General features: G+C 33.9%; 1 protein-coding gene across 2 annotated transcripts in view; it reads right to left on the minus strand.

Moving 5' to 3' along the window:
- Positions 1-22,636, minus strand: part of LOC134531729 (GIGYF family protein Gyf) — a 158,087-nt gene that overhangs the window by 14,064 nt on the left and 121,387 nt on the right. For both annotated transcript variants that reach the window (XM_063367571.1, XM_063367572.1), the window contains exons 18-19: positions 20,285-20,486; positions 8,697-8,882 (exon numbers count right to left, since the gene is read on the minus strand). In XM_063367571.1, coding sequence (XP_063223641.1) covers positions 8,697-8,882; positions 20,285-20,486 — 388 coding nt within the window. The remainder of the gene's footprint in view (positions 1-8,696; positions 8,883-20,284; positions 20,487-22,636) is intronic.

The following is a 22,636-nucleotide window of genomic DNA, read 5'->3' on the forward strand; positions in this document are numbered from 1 at the left end:
CCCCCTACCTTCACTGAATGTATCTTGCAATGGAGAGGATTGATTAAAACAATTTTATGAACATTCACCATTGCTGGTCCATTATGGACCTGGTATAAATCAATCAATTTGGAAATTGGGAAAGAAAATCTTTAGGTTCTTCTACAAGTGTAAACCAGCCATGGTGTTAAGTCCATTGAATTTTTTTTAATTAATCATCCCTTGCCATTTGTTATTCAAAGCTATTACCAAACTCTGGATTATGTTTCTCTCTTTACCAATGTATGCTACTTCCCATTGCTCAATACATTCTCTCATTGAACAAACATTTTGGGACCTCTTCCACTTCCCATTTTCGAACATAAAGTTGAATCATTTAGTATATCCTTGGCTACAGTTATCGATTCTTGTAATACCAAGCCACGGGCCCAGGGTACACCGTGTGCAGGGGTATCTTTAAAGGTATACTATGCTTGCTATGCCTTAGAAGAAATACCACAACTAAGCACAATCCACAATCCACAATCCATTTTGGCAGCGTAAATTCTTTTTAGTCCAATTGTAGGGAGGGCTTCCGCAGAGCTTTGATACAATGTAGACCATGAACACTTTTGAATGGGGAGGGGAGGCATTACCACCTCCCCATTCCCATTTCCCTGGAACGAGTTTGAATTACGAGCAAAACTTACATTCTTGAATAACAGGTATGATCCTACCTCAAATGGCTAATAACAGTGGACAAATACTCATGAGTGGAGTAAATACAATACTAGTTAAATACAAATATGGCAATGGTGAAAATGGTGAACAGAATATCTTCCACCACACATCATCAATATGTATAACAGCACAATGACAATGTCACAACATGCTAGTGTATTATTTTAGAAAATACAAAAAGGGTAAAATAACTTTTGTTGGTTCATAGCTGAGATCTTAATTGATATTTTTGATCAATTTAATATTACATATGTAATTTTTTTTATAGCTGGGACACCTTTTGATTTACTTGTTTAAAATATGCTATGATAATCTGATCATTGGCACTGAAACACTAATTAAATCACTAATCAGAACAAAAAAGAACTATCCAATGCACCAGTACCAAAATTTCATGTTTTACCATCCATGGGTACTAAGCACAAAATTTCCATTTCAGTTTACATTTCACATTTTTGTGTATTTTTTAGGGTTGTGCGAATGTTCGGTATACCGATACCGAAATAGAAATTTTGCTACTTTCATTTTCGATTTCGGTAAGAATTTCATCTGTCGAAGTTCGTTTTTAGCGAAATATTTCGAGCCAAACGAAAGTTCAATAGCTTACCGAAGTTCATTTGTTCTAGTTGAAAAAGAAATCGTAATTTAATAAAAATGTACAGTAGAATACCGGTACAATAACGTTCCTTATTATAAAGTATATTTCACTTAACGAATTTTTTTTAAGTCCCCGCCAAAAATCGTATCTTCGCCATGCAAAACGGTTTCAGTTTAAAGTATCATTTATTTTATTTTTATTTTATTTATTAAAATCCACCACTAGATCCCCTTACAAGCATTACACTTGGGGATATGGGCTTAGTCAAATTAATATAAGTATACATATTTACTATATATACATACATTCCTTTTTCAATACTTATAACAAATTACAGTCACAAATTAAAATTAAAGAATAAAATTTCCCATATTATAGATATATCAAAAGGCCTGTGTTTCATAATACACTTGGGGATATGGGCTTAGTCAAATTAATATAAGTATGCATATTTACAATATATACATAAATTCCTTTTTCAACACTCATTACAAATTACAATCACAGATTAAAATCAATGAATAAAGTTTCCTATATTATAAATATATCAAAAGGCCTGTATTACATAATAATAACATGTTAAAAATCATTGATATCTGATATTGAATAAAAATTTTTTTTAATTATAAAATTTCTAAGTTCTTTCTTAAATTCATTGTGATTGTTTAGAAGTCTTAATTTTTTAGGCAACTTATTAAAAAGCGTAATACCTTTATGTTGAACTCCCTTTGCATATAACGTAGTTTTAAAACACTTAGGTTTGAGTTTATATTGATACCTAGTTTCATAGTAATCGATAAAATGAGTTTCTTTAAAATTTTCCACATTTTCTTTTGTAAATAACAGTAAACGATAAACATATTCGGAGTAATATGGTAAAATATTTAGTTCTCGAAAATATGGTTTACAGGAGGAATTTGGTTTCTTATTACAAATAATTCGAATAGCTCTTTTATGTAATCTAAAAATGTTCACACTGAAACTACTATTTCCCCATATTTCAATTCCGTAAGTCATGTAAGAGTGAAATAAAGCAAAATAAGCAGTACGTAAGGATTCCTTATCTAATGTATTGCTTAAAATTCTGAGTGCATAACATGATTTGCTTAATTTTTTAACTGTTTGTTCAATATGTTCTTTCCATTTAAGACTTTTGTCTACTATTAAACCTAGAAATTTGGTTGTATCAGTCATATTTGTTTTTTGATTCAATATTTGTTCTAGAATACTTTTCTGATCAATGTCATAATTAGGCCTAATCCTATTTTGAAAATACATAAATCCGGTTTTATTAATGTTAATTTTCAAGTTATTAGCAATTATCCAGTCACACATGATTTTAAATTGTTGTTCTGTTTTAGTCTTAAGTTCAAATAATGTATCAATTGATACAATTAAATTAGTATCATCAGCAAATGATATGAGGTTTCCATTTGTAATTTGATTGGGTAAATCATTAACATATAATAAGAACAATAGAGGACCCAAAACACTTCCCTGGGGTACACCTTTTTTATATAACCCCAGTCGGAATAATTTATATCATTATTACTTTTTAAAAATACTCTTTGTTTTCGCATATGTAAATATGACTGAAACAACTTCAATTCTTTTTCTCTTATACCGTAAAAATCTAATTTATTTAGAAGTATTTCATGATTAACTAGATCAAAAGCCTTGGAAAGGTCACAGAAAACTCCAAGTACATGGCGGCCAGAATCCAAGCTATTCAGAATAGTTTTAACAAAGTGGTACATAGCCAAAGTAGTAGATTTGCCTTTTTGAAATCCAAATTGCTCAGGTCTAAGAATGTTATTATTTTCTAGAAAATTAATTAATTTAACATGAATGATTTTTTCATAAATTTTTGAGAAGATAGGAAGTAAACTTATAGGCCTATAGTTATCAGCAGATGTAAAAGTCCCTTTCTTGTGTACAGGAATTAGTTTTGTAATTTTCATCCTATCAGGGAAAATACCTTCCCTAATAGAAGTATTAATAATATGAGTCAGTGGTTTAGAGATTTGTTTTGCACATTTTTTTATCAAAAAAGAAGAAAGATTGAAAAAGTCAGTTGACTTTTTATTACTAAGGGATGAAATAGTTTTAATAACTTCTCTTTCAGTAACTGGACACATGTGGAAACAATTTACATTTCTAGTAAGTTTAGAAAGAAAATGTTGATAAGAATTTATATTAATTTTTTTTAATTCGTCCGATATATTCAAAAAGTAGTTATTAAAATAATTTGCGATATTAACCTGTGAAGTAATTAATCCTGATTCACTGTTTAATTCATTAATCATATTATTTTGAGATTTGAGTTTAGTTTCATTGTTTATTATTTTCCATAGCATTTTAGTTTTATTATCGCTTTTACTTAATAACCTTTTTGCATGTAATTTTTTAGCTTCTTTTAATACTTTTTTATATATCAATTTATAACTTTTGTAATATTCCAATATTTCATCACTTGATTCATTTCTTTGCACTAAGGAGTAAAGCTCCTTTAGTCTTACACTCGAAGTTCTTATACCTTTTGTAACCCAGTGCTTATTATTTCCTGTGTGCATCTTATAATTGTTTACTTTAAGTGGGAATACATTTTCAAAGAGTTTCAGAAAACTATCTAAGAATTTATTATACATAGTATTTATATCATCAGATTCATATACCTCTTCCCAAGTGTTATTAGTCAATTTTCCAATAAAATCTTTTATCTGGAAATCATACATAGGTCTATAAATTGTTTTATTTATTGTATTAGTTGAACTTGATATATGTACAGGAAAATTTATTAGTTGAGCACAATGATCAGACAATCCAAAATCAATATTATCTACATTGATAGATGAGATATTAGATATCACATAATCTAATGCGGTGCTGTTTTTATTTGTTAGACGAGTATAACCACTAATCTTGTTTTTTAAATTGTATGAATTCATTATTTCCATAAGTCTTTCCCTCTCCCTAGACTCTACCATAAAATCAATATTTATATCTCCACAAATTATAACATTTTTATTAAAATTATTTTGTTTAAATAATAGATACACTAGTATCTCAAACCTTTCAAAAAATATTTGTAATTTACTATTTGGAGGTCTATATATACAGACAAATGTAACAATTTTCCCACTACATTCTACTGTTATTGCTACACATTCAAATTCACTAGTGACACTGAGATCTTTTATATAATTCAATTCATTGCACATTGGTAAGTAATTATCACGAACCAATATGCAGCTACCTCCATACCCTTTTTCTCTACAATATATGGACTTGATGGAATAGTTATATAAACCTATTTTATTGGAGCCTGCTTCTTGTGGATTGAGCCAATGTTCAGTGAGACAAATTAAGTCAATTTCTGTCTCTAAAGATTCTAAATAAGCTGTTAATGCTAAGTATTTATTTCTGATTGATTGAATATTAATATGTAGTGCATTTAAAGGACCAACATTATCTGATATTCCTACAAAATTGTTACACATACTAGTATTTTCTTTACCAACATTACATACATTTTTTCCACATTTCCCAGAAATTTCATTAAGATCAAATACCTTTCCAACAGGCCTACTTTCTAGTTTTTTTGATGGCTAAATGAGGGTAATTCAATTATTGGATGGTTTACAAGACCAGTACATACCACACCTGCAGCAATCATCTGTTTACCTCTCCCATTGAAATGAAGACCATGCCTTGTATAATATTCCCTTTCAAGACTGTGCACATTGATCATTCTTACGTGGTCATAACGTTTACAAAATTCCTCGATTCTAGTGTTGATTCTCCTAATCTCAACATTGACGCAAGAATTTTCAATGAGATCATATCTAGGTATGTGGTATGTTGCAGACTGCAACTTTAGTATGATTTAGACGAGGTACCACAGATTTTAAAGTGAAAATTACATTATTTGCTTCATTTTTTGAAACATCATTTCCACCCGCAAAAATCACCACTTCATCATTCCTATTAAGTGAGTTGCAATCGTCCTTTATATTCCTTGCCACTTCTGCAATCTTTGCTCCGGGCTTGACAAACCCTGACACATTTACATTATTGTCTAAACTACTAATTTTTCCGGCAAGACCCTTTCCTTGACTATCTGCATAAATCCTAACCACTTTATGTCTTCCCATCTTGCTACCATTGTCTTCAGCACTATCCTCTTGGTTAGTGTTTATCTCCTGGCCAGTATTACACAATACCGTGTATCTATTACCAGTGGAGATTGTAACATTTCGTTTTTGAAGAACACCACCATTACTTTACCATTTTTAACTACTTTTTTACATACTCCACACTTAATATTTTGCAGAAATCGTTTTCTCTCGCGAGAATTTTCATGTAGCACACCACTCGGCGCCATATAAATTCTACTAGTAGCATGGCATTACTACACCAAATTTTACTTAAACTGGTAAATAAATTTCCAGCTAAATGATTAATGTAGTAGAACAAAGATACACAAATACCACCGCAACGTATTTTCTAACCTCTAAATTCTCAAAACAAAGTTAACAAACAGTTGCGCGCACAACCATAGATTATACCGTACGTAGTATGCGACGTGAGCAACACAACACCATTCGATACATCGAAAGACGGAGGTTTGAGAGAAGTATTAATTATTTAGACAAAAGTGTTACGCTACGCTAAAAATACTGTTTGATGTCTGTGCCGGGATTGTTTATTGTTATTGTTGAGTTTATTTTCAGGTTACGTTATTTAGATACCGCATTGTATTTGTGCTACAATATGAATGATCCTGGAGATAAAAAAAAAACGAAAGCAATTCACGCTTAAGGAAAAAGTGGATATACTCAGAGAAAAAAGCAAGTCGCAGTTGCGAATACATATGGCATTGCGGCTCTCCTGTAGCTATTTTTTTATATATTTTTTTCTCTTTGTAAAGATATGTATGCATGTTTCAGTACTAAGTACAAAAACTTGAGGTACCTGTAAGTACTTAGCACTGAGATTCTACTGTAATGTCTTTATATGATTTGCTTGTTATTACTAATAATGTAATAACATATGCAAATCATATAAAGACATTAATTAGAAAAAAGATTTCCATTAAGATTAATTTACGTGGTGATGAAAAAAACTCACGTTAATGAAAATACGGTTAAATCATAATTTGAACAAACATGGCAGATAAAGTAAACAAAATTCAACCGTGATTACAATAGGCCTAGGTATCAAAACAAAATCATGCAATATTTGAAAAATTACCTGATTCATTTGCTTTCAAACAGTAGTGTAGGTACTATATTCGTAAAACATACATTCCAGAACTGTTAGTACACTATTTAGTATTTACCGTATACACATAAACAAAGAACGTACCTACTTTTATTCGCGCACAGCCAAACAAAAACATTGTCGTCTGCTTTATTTAAATTTTACATACTCTGACTGGCATATAAAATCCTCATAATATACAGCCAATTAGACAAAAAGGTCAACAAGTCACTGCATGTAATGACCACTTGGCAGCAACCATTTTTTATGTTTTGTTTTGACCATGTCCCTTTGCCTGGTTTACAGCTTCCTGAGCTAGCCATGTGTGACAGTGGTGCAAGATGGCGGCCGTTCCGCAGTATTCACGTATTTTTTCATCAGTACCATGCACGTGATAAATATATTATCATAGACTGCGACATTACGACTGTAAAGGACTGCGCTGAAAGATCTAAATTTATTCTTGAAATTTACGAGTGACATGGGGCTGTGTTGTGTGGTCTAGGGCGGATGTTGATTTTATTAAATAGTAATATTTATATATACATCAAAAGGTACCAAAATGATTTATGTAATAAAATTTATTACTGAAGAGCAAATTTTGGGGCACTTTTTTCTTTGTTAATTAAAAAATTTCGCTTAACTTTCGTTAAGAATATATTTATCTCATAGAAAAATTCATTTTCGTTTCACTTTCGCGAAATTTGATAAATTTTCTTTCACTTTCATTTCGTGTGGATAAAGTCACTTTCGCACATCCCTAGTATTTTTGGCACTTTGTTTTTTCAAAAATCAATAAATCAGTAACTATTGATTCCACAGTACCTATAGAGAACTTAACCACAACAAACAGGTAATATAACCTAACGATTCTGCAACCCTCGGGAATAACAACCCAGATCGCTGACCAGTAAAGGTGGGGCTGGAACTTGAGGTGAAGCATCTGCACGTGCACTTGTTTGCCGCTCGCACACGCACGTACACCACTGGAAGTAGCAGCACCCACATTTCTGACCTTCCTCTTCTAATGCTCATCAATCAAGTGAATGATTTTGTAACTTGTGACTTCCCTCAAAACTCTTTCCTTTTCCTAAAGTTTGCATCATCTCTTTCCACAAATGTCATATAGAGGATTGAATACACCACAGCTACAACTCATCAATTGCGATAAAACAAAATTATCTTGGGCAGATAGCTGGACTACTGGAGTGCCAAGAAAAAGACCTAGCTGACTGAGAAGTGTTGTCGTGATAAGCAAGCACCAAGTAGTGACTTTGTCAGATAGTTCAACAGGTTATCAGTAGGTAGAAACTCAAAAGTCTACGACTCTATACTAAGGCATTTTTATGTTGATGTACCTGTAAAATAAGTCCCAACTCCGAAGAGCAACATAATACCACTGCACAAGTGGCAGCAAAGACTGTCACATATAACAGTATGTGAGATAATTCGACATGAAATATACAATATGCACCACGCATTTTGTAGCAGTTTGAGTTCCTAACTATACAGTAACAAATGCTGAATTTATTCTGTGGTCTCTACCCCTAGACAAGCATTATTATTAGGTGCTTATCCAAGCAACACCTACCCTTCACAAGTTTATGGCCTTGAATACACTTTCTACATCATGTCGCCCACCTTTCTACTCTCCTTTAACACAGGTATGTAAGATCACTAGAACTGAGTAACAATAACAATAACCTGCAATATTTCATTAACAAAGAAGCAAAAAGCAACTGAAACTAAAACTTCCCACGCTCATTACAAAATAAATTATGTGCCCTGTTAGGGATTTTTGGGCACTTAAAATCATAGGTAATTATTTTTCTTGCAAGATAACTCACAATTAATTTATATTTCAATACAAAAACTTGCCATTTGTGACAGAGACAGTTGAACTTAAACAAAACACCATTTTCAAGTTTAGGGTATGAAGACAGGTCAGTAAACAGTCTAAATTCCAATCAAGACCCTTTTCCTAGGAGCCATGAAGGGTGGTCATAGAGTCAAGCATCAACTGTTATAATTTTGGTTCCTTGAAATTTATTGTAGTAAAAACCTTATGGTGACAAGTATGAAATCATCCACGCCAGTTAAACTGGCACTTGATGGAAGTCAGCAGCCAAAGACCGACCTTGACTATCTTCTCCTGCTCCTCGGCCTGGATCTCGGCGAGGGACTTGACCTTGCTGGCCGCCGGCCGCTTGCCGACCCAGTTCAGGTGCAGCGAGCTCTTGTCGGCCGCAGCCTGCTGCAAGGCCGCCGCCGCCGCCGCAGCCTGCTGGGCAGCCAGCATCTGCTGCATCTCCTTCGCCTCCCGCTGCAACCACACACTGCCCATTACACCGCATACCGTCACGAGTGATGCATGGGTAGGAAACTGGGTTTGTGAACAATAGTCAATTAATTCAATTCAGTTTTATTTACTACTAAATTCTAAATATTCAATCAAATTACTGCACTCAAAGACGTCTGTCTCACAAAAAATTTAGTTTTACACTGATCATTCAAACATTAAAACTTTCCACTGGAACTTGGCTTGAAGGTAGCTCGCTCTTGTCTGCCTCTGTACGCTTACTTCGCACAGCAGAAACGTAATTTTCTCCGTTACCATGCAGCACAAAGCCTCGTTTCCGTAGTAAACCAGCTATGTTCCGTAATTCCGTTATTCGGTGTTAAATCCGTAATAATTACGGAAAATCCGTAATGGTTGGCAGCTCTGCAACTATGTACAAAAATGAATACTGTCATATAACATGTGTTTGGAAAGTTGTAAGGAAAAGTCTAGAATTTAATAAAAACAAATAAGTTCAAAGTAAGGAATTTAACTTGAAAATATGGTTTTAGTCACAAAATATTTTGCCCCGGTTGCTTCTATTTTTCTAGGGTCCACTCATAAATAAAATACATTTTTCCTTTCCAGTAAAAGTACATATTGTGTTTCATTACAAAACCAATTTGCCACTATCGAAACACTTTCAGGTTGATCTCTGTTGCAGCCATTATTCTATGGCTTTCTAAATTATGTAACACTCAGTTTTGATTGGTTGATTCTAGGGATGGGTCGATTCCATGTTTTCTCAATTCCGATCCCAGTTCTAGAATTTCGCTCGATTCCAGTTACGATTCCGATTCCATATTGAAATTCCCCATTATTGAAGATTCTGTAATTCTGTACCTGACAAGTCACTATTAAGCTATATTTATTTTATTGTGTGTCCAAAGAATTTTTCAATTAAGTTTAATGCAAAATACTATTATATTTAATTTGTTAAACCTGAGTTTAAGATGTTTTCGTAACATGCAAAAAGAAAATTAAAAAAGTATACAGTGGACAAAACAGTCTACAAATTTTTGTTTAAAAAAATCAACATTTTCACACGCTCAGGATCAAGCCTGCTACGTTTAACATCACATATGTTTCCAGCCGAGCTGAAAAGTCTTTCACAAAAAACAGTTTAAGAGGGAATGCACAAGTATTTCTTTGCTAGTAACTGCAAAGTTGGAAAGTTTTTTCTTGAATTCCAGTATTCTGCAACAGAGGTGCTGGGTGACACATTTTCTGCGAAGTAGGTATCACGCTCATTTTCAGCTGTTTGCGAGGGAGAGGTTCTTTCAGCTTGGCCAAATAAGCTGCTGTATTGTGACCAAATTTCTGTTGGAATTCCTGATTTATCCCTGGTCTCAAAATGGGAACTTTCCTCAGCCTAAAACATTTGAAATAAACATTATTTACAAATAGCTGTGTGTGTAAGAATTTACTTAATAAGTTAGAATGTGTGAATAAAAAATATAGTTTATCGTTACATACTGTGCTTTGAAAAACTTTGTTTGCTTCCACCAGAAGATGTGATTTTGCCATGACCAAATCATCTTTGTCTTTAAATGGCACTTCCTTAAATCTTGGGTCGAGTAATGTGGCAATCTGGTAAATAGGGTGCTTGTAAACATCTTCAAAACGAAGTTTTAATGATGCCTGGAGATCATTTTTCATGCCTTGTAGGCCTGAACCTACAGGAGCTGGTTTGCTAAGTTCATAATCAACTATTTGCAGCAATGGGATTACCTAGACAAGTAAATAAAAACCCAAATTATAGTCACTTATAAATAATAGCATAGAGCAATAAAAGAAATCATTGGCACCAAGAAATCATACCTCAGAAACCCGTGCACTGGCTGAGCTCACTTGCAGTGTCGCAGACTCAAACACTTGTAGAACTGCAATGGCATTGTCCAGTAAATTCCACTGAGCAGCGGTCAGTTCAGTTGGTAGTTTCAGCTCTCCTGCTGCCAGAAGAATTGCTAGCTTTTGTTCTTGCAATATTTTAAACATGTGGAGTGTCGCATTCCATCTTGTAGGCTCGTCTTGCATTAACCTATGATGTGGAACACCCACTGTTTCCTGACACTTGCGCAGGATTTTGTTGGCTTTCGAAGAATGTTTGAAATTTCCAACAATCCTTCTGCATATTGCAGCCAAATTTGTTATGACTTGGTTAGAGAAAACCCCATTATTCAAGACAAGTTGAAGGGAATGTGCAAAGCACGAAGTGTGTTGAAACTGTGACATTTCAAGACCTGCTTGTACATTTCTTGCATTGTCAGATACAATAGCAACAATCTTTTCTCTCAATCCCCATTATTCCAGAGTTTTTGTAATGAAATCACAAATATGTTCTGCTGTGTGACTTATTTCACTGAAAGGGATGACCTCCAACACACATGTTGAAGGTTGAAAAATGTGTACATGTAATGAAGTGTCAAGCTCATGTAATCATCATTCGATGAAGAAGACCACATGTCAGTTGTTAAACCAATGAACTCAACCACTTTCAACTGTGAAACAACTTTATCCCTCACTTTCTCGTACATTTATGGAATGATTTTCTGAGAAAATGTTTTCCCAGTGGGAACTGTGTACCTAGGTTCTAACTTTGAAATCAGTTGGCGAAACCCTTTGTTTTCAACGATACACAAAGGCTGATTGTCCAAGCAAATCATCTCTCCAATCAGACGAGTGATGTCAGCTGCTCTATGGTCGCCAGGCTTAAGTTTCATCCTAGCATCAAATATTGCTGGGAGAGTACTTTGTACACATTTAACATTTTTTGGACATGTATTTGATGAAAAAACAGTTAAGTTTATAGGTCTACTAAGTTCATTAGTTACAGCTGTCTGTACACAGAGAATCAGAACCAGATATTTTAGTTTCAGGTGTTTGGTCTTGGTGTGATGGTCCAGGGATTGGTATATCAGCTGCTTGGCATTGGTGTGATGGGCCTTGGACTGAAATATCAGGCAGACTGTAGCTAGGCCTAACCACACTCGGATCATCGAATTCAGATGAATCCACTTTGAATTTTTTTGTTGCTGCAGCCGCAAGTAGTTTATGCTGGTTCCGAAAAAGTTTCATTAGGTTTGACGTAGTTTTTGAATGACCTCTGGATATTTTAGTTCTACAGTAGTTACACCTTGCAAATTCCTCATCGTCTTGGTTCCAAACCTCCGACATTTTTTAATTTGATCAAAACTCACAACAATAATAAATTTCTCATGTAAACAGAAAAACTGGTTGTCTTTTATAGCTCATTGCGTGAGTAGGCGTACAACAAAAGGCAAAAAAAAAGCTTGTATCAGCAAAAAAAGCAAGTCCAAGAAGCAATATTCGCAGGCATAGTGGAAAGATTAAAAAAAAGCCCCAATATACAAAAAATTTATAGGAAACAGTAAATCATGGTAAAAAATTTAAGAAACGTATTTTACTGTTGTGCGGAACTACTTCAGTATTTTCGACAAAAGTGAACAAAACACGGTTATGTTCATTGTTTGGAAACAAAAGTTAAACTGAAAAACATGACCAGAGTAGCCAACTCCAGTTTTGAAAATCAGTTGAATCATTATTAAATGTTTACTAGGTAAATCTATGTTAAATATAAAAAGAGGGGGATGGGAATTGGACAATTAAGTAATAATAATAATTTCCCTGCCCGTCCAGTAAAAATTTTGTTTGGCTAAATTTCATCAAAAATAGCATAATTCCACTACGTTGGCCACTCTGATAATCACTTTTGCGGCAGCCTCCATAAAGGTAGCAGCACTAGTGATGCCAGTTATTGATTGCGTTATGCATTTGTTGATGTCCCGTTGATGTAATGGCCACCTTGTTAAGTAAATGTTTTTGTTTTTAATTACCGTGGTAAATCACAACGCTGTTTTACAGACGTTACGGCAACATGTTCAGTCATATTAAAGAACCTTTTGCCACTGTTAGGTTGCACAATCATTGACGATTCGAGTGTTTTGATCGTTACTGATGGATCTGACCAGCAGACTTGTTGCTTTGTGGCCAACTTGGACGTGTACATCGCGTGCGCGGCAATTTTATCATATAAAAATTTGAATAAAAACATGGAAACAAAATGAAGAGGAATTGAATACTGCAATTATGTTAGAAATAGGGTGTGAATTGTTTAATGTATTCCTTGATAAGTACCAAGTAAAAACAAAACACAAAATTTTCCTTGGCCTCATAGTAAAATACTAAGCGGATTCTTGAAAACGAATCGACGATCCCGGTTCGTAGCAGAATCGGCGGAATCGTGGAATCGGAGAATCGGTAAGACCCATCCCTAGTTGATTCCTTCAGGCAAGCATTGGTTCTACTGTGGTTTCAGGACTTTATTCTATTGTTGTGCGAGATCTCGAACCTCGAGAAAAATTTCGAGAAATATTGCATTCTCGAACAGCGAGCGAGAAAAATAATTTCTCGAAAAAAAAACAGAATTTTTTTTGGTACCGGTAACAACTCAGTTTGGTATGGAAACTAAATTTTATATTGATAGTTGTATTTTTATATGTTGAACATTACACACACACTGCCATTATTTTAGTTTAAATGTTTTAAAAATACCAAACGCGTCTGCCTGTTTGGACGAAAAATGATTTGGCGTAACACAAAGCAAACATGATGCAATCATTAAGAGATATTAGACTAGCCGATAGTCAATCAACCAAAACCTTTATCAATAACCGAAACTGTGAATAAAAACTGTCATATGAAATTCCAATTTATCCTGAAAGAAAAACTGCCGTATTTAATTTTTAAATTACGTAAGCGTAATAGATAATAAAATACGTTTGAACCTAACCTACAAAATTAGTTTTGTTTACATACACGTTATTACGGTAAAGTTATTAAAATTATTATTTAATTTAGTCATAATATTTTGTTGGGTAATGTTTAATAGCATACTGAAATGTTGATTATTACGGCAAAATACAAAATTTACTTTTTAACAAACAAAAGGAAATGGTGGTCATGCTGCCAGACCAAGTCTGCTTCGCTGTTCCGTTTCTTATTTCATTCCAATAAAAGACTGCGCAAGTCATGTGATTATTAAATGGACTGGAATGTAAAGGAATGGATTGAACACGCAGAACAATTCACGCCCTTGTATTACGTAAAACTACGTGAATGTGTGTGTTCAAACCCGTTGAAAAGGCAGAATAAATAGTATGTTCATCCCATTTCCTTTTCCACCTTTGTTTCACTCAGTCGTAAGACGTCACGAGTAATGAATCCCGCCAAAGCCTCCCTAGTATCAATTTCTTTGTTTTCATTACAGTACCAGAGTTTCCCGTTTACGCGAGCTACTCTGCGGGTATGAATAAATAATGTGACGCCTGTAAAATGTTATTAGGAATATGAGAATAATTTCCTAATACTGCTTTATCTCTAACTGCGGCGTAACCAAGTGGAAAAAAAAGTGTTGCGGGAATATAACAGTTTAACAGAAGTAAACTTTGTTGTCAAATTAAACTTTGATTTTACGGTAAAATGGAAGATGTGGACATATAAGTGTGGCAGTATTACACAAAAAGTGGCGATAAGTCAATGGAAACCACAATTAACATGTTAGCTACTAGACTTTTACCTAAGTGAGTGAATGTTTATTTATAATTTAGTGTAGGCTTACATAACGTGTTTGGGTCATGTCAGTTGTGCACAGGCAACTAAATTGACATTCTATATGATAAACAACAGTTTTTTGTACAGAACAATATATTTTGAAAGCGATATCTAGAGTAAATCTTGATTTTTTAAAAATTTCTCATTCTCGTCTCATTTCTCGCGAGAAAAATATTTTCTTTCTCGAAAATTTCTCGAGGCCTAAATCTCATTCTCGCACAACCCTACTTTATTCCTATCTCTGTCAAGAAACATCAGGAACTTTGATAGTTATTTTGAATGTAAACACTGAAACAAAAATTAATGTGATGATGCAATTATCAGGCTAGGTCTCCATAATGTTCAATTGATTTTTTCCTTCCTATAATTAGTCGATACTACAATTCAGTCAATCCTGAGATTTCACATTAGTATTTGGAATGTTCTTTGCCAGTATGCAACAGGAGCATATTTTTTAAATGCAGAATATTCACAAAATAAATAAATGCTTAAAAAAATTATGGCTGGTTTTTTCCCATGCATTACTTACTCATTTTTAAGTATTCAGAACTTTAAACAAATTTTGTCAAAACATTACACTTTTTTTAGGTTAGTACAAGACAATTAGCTACACTTTTCCATTACAACGCACTATCTAAAATTGGTTTTCTTTACTTGCCAGGAAAATATCGCAGGTTCAAGTTCATTTCAACTTTTTTATTCTGTGTAATAAATGTAACATAAACATGACATTTTTTCAGTAATTAACATAATTTTCCATATCTCTAATAAAGACAACTAACAATAGGGCCATTGTGTTGATTTAAATAGTTCCAGGCAGTTCGACCAACCGAGTTTTCACAATATTTTTAATTTTTTTTATTTTATGTTTCATTAACTGAAATTATTTTCTGAAATTTTTAATATCTTACATTATTACCTTAAACCTCAAATATATTTATTTATTTATTTATTTATTTATTTATAAATTGTGACATGCACACCAACACTCTGAGAAGAGATTACAGGGGTGTGCACGGTACAAAAAACAAACACAATACACAAGAGACACCACAGACAAAGGACACAAAACAAAAAAAATTAATAAATTCAAAAATACAGAAAATTAGTGAATTTAGAATAATAGTAAATTTAGAATGCCAACAAACAAAGATACACAGTTAATTGAATTGACTGCAAGTGCTACCAAAATAATTTACTAATTGGTTAAGCTTGTTACTATTAGGTCTAATCTATTATAATTAGGTGTGTGCAAATACTCTAAATTGCAAATATTCGTGCGAATCAAATATTTGATTTGATTCACATTCGAAACCAAATTAGGTATTTGAAAATTTCAAATATTCTAAGGGCTCCGGAAACAGGAGTCTGAGTGTGGTGTGTGGTGTCTGGTCCGCCATCTTGGATTCTGACGTCACGGCGGCCATCTTGGACTCAAAAAATCCTCAAAATTCCTCAAAAATGACTCAAAATGACTCAGAAATTCCCCTTTTGACGAAAAAATTTCCCAAATCGAGGTAAAAATTCCCGTTTCGTGGGAAAATTTCCCGTTTAAGTCCCGGAAAATACCTGTGGATCGAAAAGTCCTAAAAGCGGCTTAAGTATAATTAATTTATTGTATCCAGTTGTCCTTAGCACAATTTTTGGGCGAGCCATGTACCATATAAAAGTGTAAAACTATTTAAAACAATGCCAGCACATCAGCTTTCATAAATAACCATTAAAAACTAATGCAAACATACTCTTTGGTCACCATTCTATTAATTTTACTAATACAAATCTAGAGATTTTTTTTTAATGATAAAAAAGTAAACACAGCTGCCATCATGGCTACAGCAAAAAAGAAAAAGGGTCCGTTTGTGGTTATGGCCAGCAGAGCGGCCCATGGCCAGAGAATTGTGTTGCTGGAATTGCTCCAGCGCAATCGCTTTTTAAACTACCGAAAATGTTACGTAAATAATTAGATAAAATTAAAGACACGATAAATAAAAATTCATTAAAAATTATTTTGCCTTGACACGTTTGATTCCAAAAGACTCTGAGAACAGAATATTGACCATGCTTACAAGCAGTTGTAATAAACAACTCTTCGATATACCGATTGGTAATCGCTTGACTATTTACTGCGGAAAATAAAACTGATACATCGAAGATCTGTTTACTTTCATAAACTTTTTTTGCAGTTTTTAATTTTTAGAAGAAGAAGTGAAGTTCATAACATTGTTTTTGTGCTTCTGGGAACATTGTCACTTCCAAGAGGCATTGCCTGGATCCAGAACATGTAAAGGTATTGGTCTTTTTGCACTGCAATTTACGTAATGTAGATGGCAAGGTGTAGGCTTGGCTTTTGATGAGGACATTTCTATATCACTGATTGTGTTTTATTACTAAACCATTAGAAGAGACATAAAAATTTGTATGTTACTTGAGTAATAAAAATGTATATAAAGCTAAAGAACATTACTCTTTTAAACAACAATTTATAATATGCCAAATTTTGACTTTAATTATTCAGATTTATACTTAAAACTTAATTAGAAAATATTCCCAAATTATTCGCTATTTGCAAATATTTGCAATTATTTGTTTCACATTTGATTTGCATTGAAAAAGTCACATTCGCACAGCCCTAATTATAATTGCTTATTAATCTGAAAGTAATATCATTTTTTCTCTTGAATGTACAGAAAGTAGACGTAAGTCGACTATGATACTGGGGAACTCTTAAACCAGTATTATCTAAGATGTATTTAGAATTGATTTTAGATTAATAACAATTGGAAATAAAAAGATGGTCGAGGAGGGCACGCCGATCAAAAAGTGATGTTAATTTAGGAGGGGGAAATGATTTTTGAGTAATAAGTTTAATACATTTGTTTTGAATATTTTCAATTTTATCAATATCAGATGAATTAATGTTGTTCCATATTACTGAACAATATTCTAATTTTGACCTAATAAGTGCTAAGAAAAGAGAAATAATGGAATCTGAATTAATGGCATGGTAAGTAATATATTTAATTAGGGAAAATGTTCTTCGAGAACGAGAAATTAAAAAAACTACATGTTGATGAAAAAATAATTTAGGATCAAGAAAAATTCCAAGATCTTTCAAAGCAGTCGTTTTTGGAATTAAATTATCTAATTTGTACTCATAGTTTATAGGAAAATATTTCCTAGTAAAGGAAATTATTTTTGTTTTATCATGATTAAGACGGACAAGATTTGATTTGCACCAAAGATTAACTGCCTTCATGTCAGATTGCAATAAAATGCAATCATTGACCGAGATGATTTTTTTACAGATTTTAAGATCATCTGCAAACAGAACACCAGTAGAGTGGGACAAGAGACAAAGAAACTTCTGTTACTGAGGTAACTCGAAAACCAATTAAAAAAGTTGTCAGATAAACCAAAATTGGATAGTTGAACAAGTAGAAGTGGATGACTAACAGAATCGAAAGCTTTGGCTAGATCAAAGTAACAGGCATCAACCTGAACCCTGTTAGTGACTTCATAGTAGATAGGATTGAGGAAGTTAATTAAGTTTGTAGCAGTAGACATTCCAATTCTAAAGCCATGTTGATTTACAGAAAGTCTATTTTTTAAGGGAAAGTTGATAATTTTGAATATAATTTTTTCAAAGATTTTAGAAAAGCTATTTAATAGAAATATAGGTCAATAGTTTGAGAGCTTTAATTTAGAACCACTTTTGTGAATCGGGATATCATTGGCAATTTTCCATTCATCAGGAAATACTTGAGTTTTTAAACTCATGTTAAATAAGTGAGTTAAAAGAGGAACTAAAATATGAGAACAGCATTTCAATATGAAATTTGGTATTCCGTCCGGACCCATTGACATTGATGTTTTCAAAGTCTTAATGCCTCAAAGTACTAGACTTTCATATAATATAGGAACAGAAATTGTGTCATGTGATAAAGATTAACAGGAAACATTGTTTGTGTGAGTAGGTGGCACATAAAGACTAGAAAAATATTCCGCAAGCGTATTAGAAAATATTTTAGGATCATTGGATTGGAAACACTACCGTTAACTTCAAGAGATAGATGATCATAATATCCATGTTTCGTTATTTTTTACAAAACGCCAGAATTTCTTCGGGTTATTCTTGATATTATTGTTAATTGATATTAACCAATTGATTTTATCACGTTTGATTAAGTGCTTGGCCTGTTTACGAAAAAATGAGAATTTAGAGAAATACAATGAATTACTGTTTCTTTTATAAAGTTTGTGAAAATGCTTCTTGGACTTCAGAGCTTGAATTAGATCTTTTGAAAACCAGGTTGGGTAAGAGGAAACCTTTCTTGTAAAAGTAGGTATGAAGGCGTTCATATTTGTGCATATACAAGAATTAAGTTCAACAACAAGATGTTTAATATCGGATGATTTAAAGAAATTAGACCAATCATGACATCAAATAACATTATATTAGTCAATGAAATTGAATAAATGTGTGTTAAAATCCTTATTAAATGGAATGCATAGTTTTAAATGGGTTTGATCACCTAAAAAAAAAATATTGTTGAAATGTGCTGAAATATAAAATCATCACTTACATAAACCAAAAGTGCTAGCAAATAAAAATTGTTTTAAAATCAAAATATTTTATTTGCAAATTCAACACAAAAACAAGTAAATATAAAAAATTTGGTAGTTCTTAGTAGAGCTCTACTGATAAAATACGATAATCTACACTATTTAATTAATTAATTATTATAATTAAAAAAGCACCTAGGCGAGTCTAATGGCAGGCGGTGCGATGGTGGGTGCGAGCGCAGGTTATGGACATATGCTGAGATTGTGCCCTTTCATTTTGTTCTGCTTTTTTTTGTGTGCTGCATAGAGCTGTAGCAAACTGAATGTATTCGTTACTGAGTAACGGGTGCGCCGTCTATATACGAGTAACGAAACGTTACACACGGCTGCATTTCGTTACTCGCATTTTTCGTGTGTTTCACGCATGCGCGCGCATATTCGATGAATTTATGTTACAAAGAACAATGTTTGTTTATTAAGTAAAGTATAATTTGGAAATTCGTCGTCCAAGTTTTCTACTGTTTATTAAAGGTATTCTGTGTGTAGACAAAGTTTGAGATTGGAACAGAAACAACGTAAGAAAGTATTTTTTACAAATTAGAAATATGTATGTTTTTGTTTTTTATTATCGTGAATTTTCACATTTTTTTTATTATCTTAAAAGTGATAATATAATAAAGCCGCTCTAATGAGATTTAATTGTTTCTTGGTTAACAAAAACTGTTAATTATCAAATATTGTTAATTATATATTCTATTTATTATTATTTACGCGACGTCATACTGTACGCATATGCAATACGACTTGATTCATTGCATGTTATGCGGTATCAGAAGTAACGAGTAACGATACAATAGTAACGAGTACTGATTGTTATAGTAACGAATACATACGGGTACGCTTTTTTTCGTTACTTTTACACCTCTAGTGCTGCAGCAGCAAAGTGAGTTAGAGCCGTAAAATTTTATGAAAAGAGCCGCTGTCTGCCGTCCCCGCCAAAGGGCAATACAGATGGCCATGGCGTGAATGGGGTGTACCAAGTGAAATGTTTGTACACAGTATGCAGATGAAGGAACATTCCAGTCCTGAACCCAGAAAAGATAATATCCCACTAGCGAAAAATCCCCAAACAGGTCAGGAATCGAACCAAGAACCTTCGTCTCAAACAGCCAAAATCTCTTGAGCCTCACCTCTTTCTTGTCCCGCTCCTGGCGCTGTATCTCGGCAAGGCTGGGCTGAGGCGTGACGGGCTGGCTCCAGGCCGCTGCCTTCGCCCTCTGCTGCTGCTGCTGCTGCTGCTCCTGGAGCCTGCGCAAGGCCTCTGCCTGCCGCCTCTGCTGCCGAGCCTGCTCCTCCTCCGCCTTCTTGCGGGCCGCCTCCTCTTCCTCCAGCCTGGCAGGGCGCTCCCTCATCAGTGCACTGTTCCGCCCTCCACACATCTACATTTCACTTGCCCACCACCAGCTTCTGCAGTTACCGACACTATCATAACCTCGCTCATATTTGCCGTGGTTAACCGTTCTGGACATATTCAATGTATTCAATCACAATGGTACATTCTAAACTTATGGTGGACATTTCAAACAGGATAAGTTAAACAATTATAGCAAAATACAGCCTGATCCCACTTCTATATTGCTACAAGGTGTGGCAAATTTTTTTTTTTTTTTGCTGTATTTAAAGTAGAGTTGTTCCTATATCATATTTTCCGATACAGATATTTTTCCTTGGTGTATTACCATACAGAACCAAATTATAACACCATAAATTAACAAATAATGATGTTTTAATATTCTTAGAACAGTTTTATGTATCACTGCTAAATCATTTATACACCATTTGCTGTTTCTTGAGTCTTAATTTGAAAGAAAATTTATACCACAGTAACCATTTAATGTAGTTTAAGAAATTTTTTAATGCTATTGAATTATAATTAGCTAAACAAATTGACAAGGTTTAAAATAATTGTAAACTATTTTTCTCAATTGTTTTTGATATCAAGTTATGCATCACTCCAAACTCAGTAGTACAGTATAACCCCGACCTAACGAACACCGTTATAACGACAAACTCTTTATTACGAACACGCAATATGGTCCTGCCAAAACTGTATTATTTTTTACGTATATTAACCTCTAATTAACGAGCATTTTTTCTTCGCCACATGACGTAACTCCGTTATTACGAATTACTTTTACCATAGGACGAGAACTAAAATAACTTTAAACACGATATAGTGTTTGCAAGCTACATATTTCCTTGTATTATGCTTTCGCGTAATATGTATACATTCGACTTCACAACGTAAATATTGGCTTAGCTTCATAGATAACCATAGTACAGGCTACATACCACATCTATTGAAAAAAGTAAACATCTATGAAAACCTATTCCATAGCTGCGACAATACATTTTAGAAAAACCTCGACAGTAACTATCGATTATAGCCACAGTTGCAGTCTCATCTCTGTTTTGCCAGGTGACGATTACTGCATTTAAGTATGACATCTCTGACTGTTATGAGTTTTTTTTACCGCCCGCTAGTTACATTCGTGTGATGTTTGTGTGCGCGATACACTGCAACGAAATTAACGAAGTGAAATATTAATTTGTTTTGATCGATGGAGGGTAAAAGAAAACGCAATGCAATTTCGCTAGCCACAAAAATGGAAATTCTGCATGCTGTGGATAGTGGTGAAAAAAAATCTGACGTCGCTAAGAAGTATGGAATACCATCATCAACTCTCTCGACTATACTTTCGAACAGAAGTAAAATAGACAGTGCAGTTCTTCTTGGGACAGATAAAAAGAAATATCGACCATGCCAAGATGAAGCGTTAGATACGAAAATGTTCGATTTTTTGATGGAGTCACGATCAGCAAACATACCTATTTCAGGGCCGATTCTGCAGGAGAAGGCACGGTATGAAGCACTGAGAATGGGGATAGAAGGCTTTCAGGCATCTAATGGATGGTTGCACCGATTTAAAAGTCGATGGAGCCTGACAACTTTAAAGGTTTCTGGCGAAGAAGGCTCTGTTGACCCTGCAGTAGAAGAAGCATGGACTTCAAAACTCAATGGAATTACAGCCGGTTATGCACCAAACAACATCTTTAATGCAGATGAGGCTGGTGTGTTCTTTAACCTCCTTCCAGATAAAACCTTGGCACTGAAAGGGGAAACATGTCACGGGGGAAAGAAAAGCAAGGACAGGTTTACAGTTATTTTGTGTTCAAATTCAGATGGAACAGAAAAGTTGGCACCACTTGTCATTGGTAAATTTGCAAGACCCCGCTGCTTTAAAAATGTGAAGAACCTGCCATGTCCTTACAAATTCAACAAGAAATCATGGATGACCTCATCTATATTTTGTGAGTGGCTTGGAAGCGTAGATGCACGAATGGGTTGTAAGAACAGGAAAATATTAATGTTTCTTGACAACTGCTCTGCACACAGAGTGGAAGGAATACAACTGAGAAATGTAAAAGTGGTTTACTTCCCACCAAACACCACTAGCAAGCTCCAGCCAATGGATCAAGGT

This window comes from Bacillus rossius, chromosome 5, assembly GCF_032445375.1.
Source record: "Bacillus rossius redtenbacheri isolate Brsri chromosome 5, Brsri_v3, whole genome shotgun sequence".
Taxonomy (NCBI): domain Eukaryota; kingdom Metazoa; phylum Arthropoda; class Insecta; order Phasmatodea; family Bacillidae; genus Bacillus; species Bacillus rossius.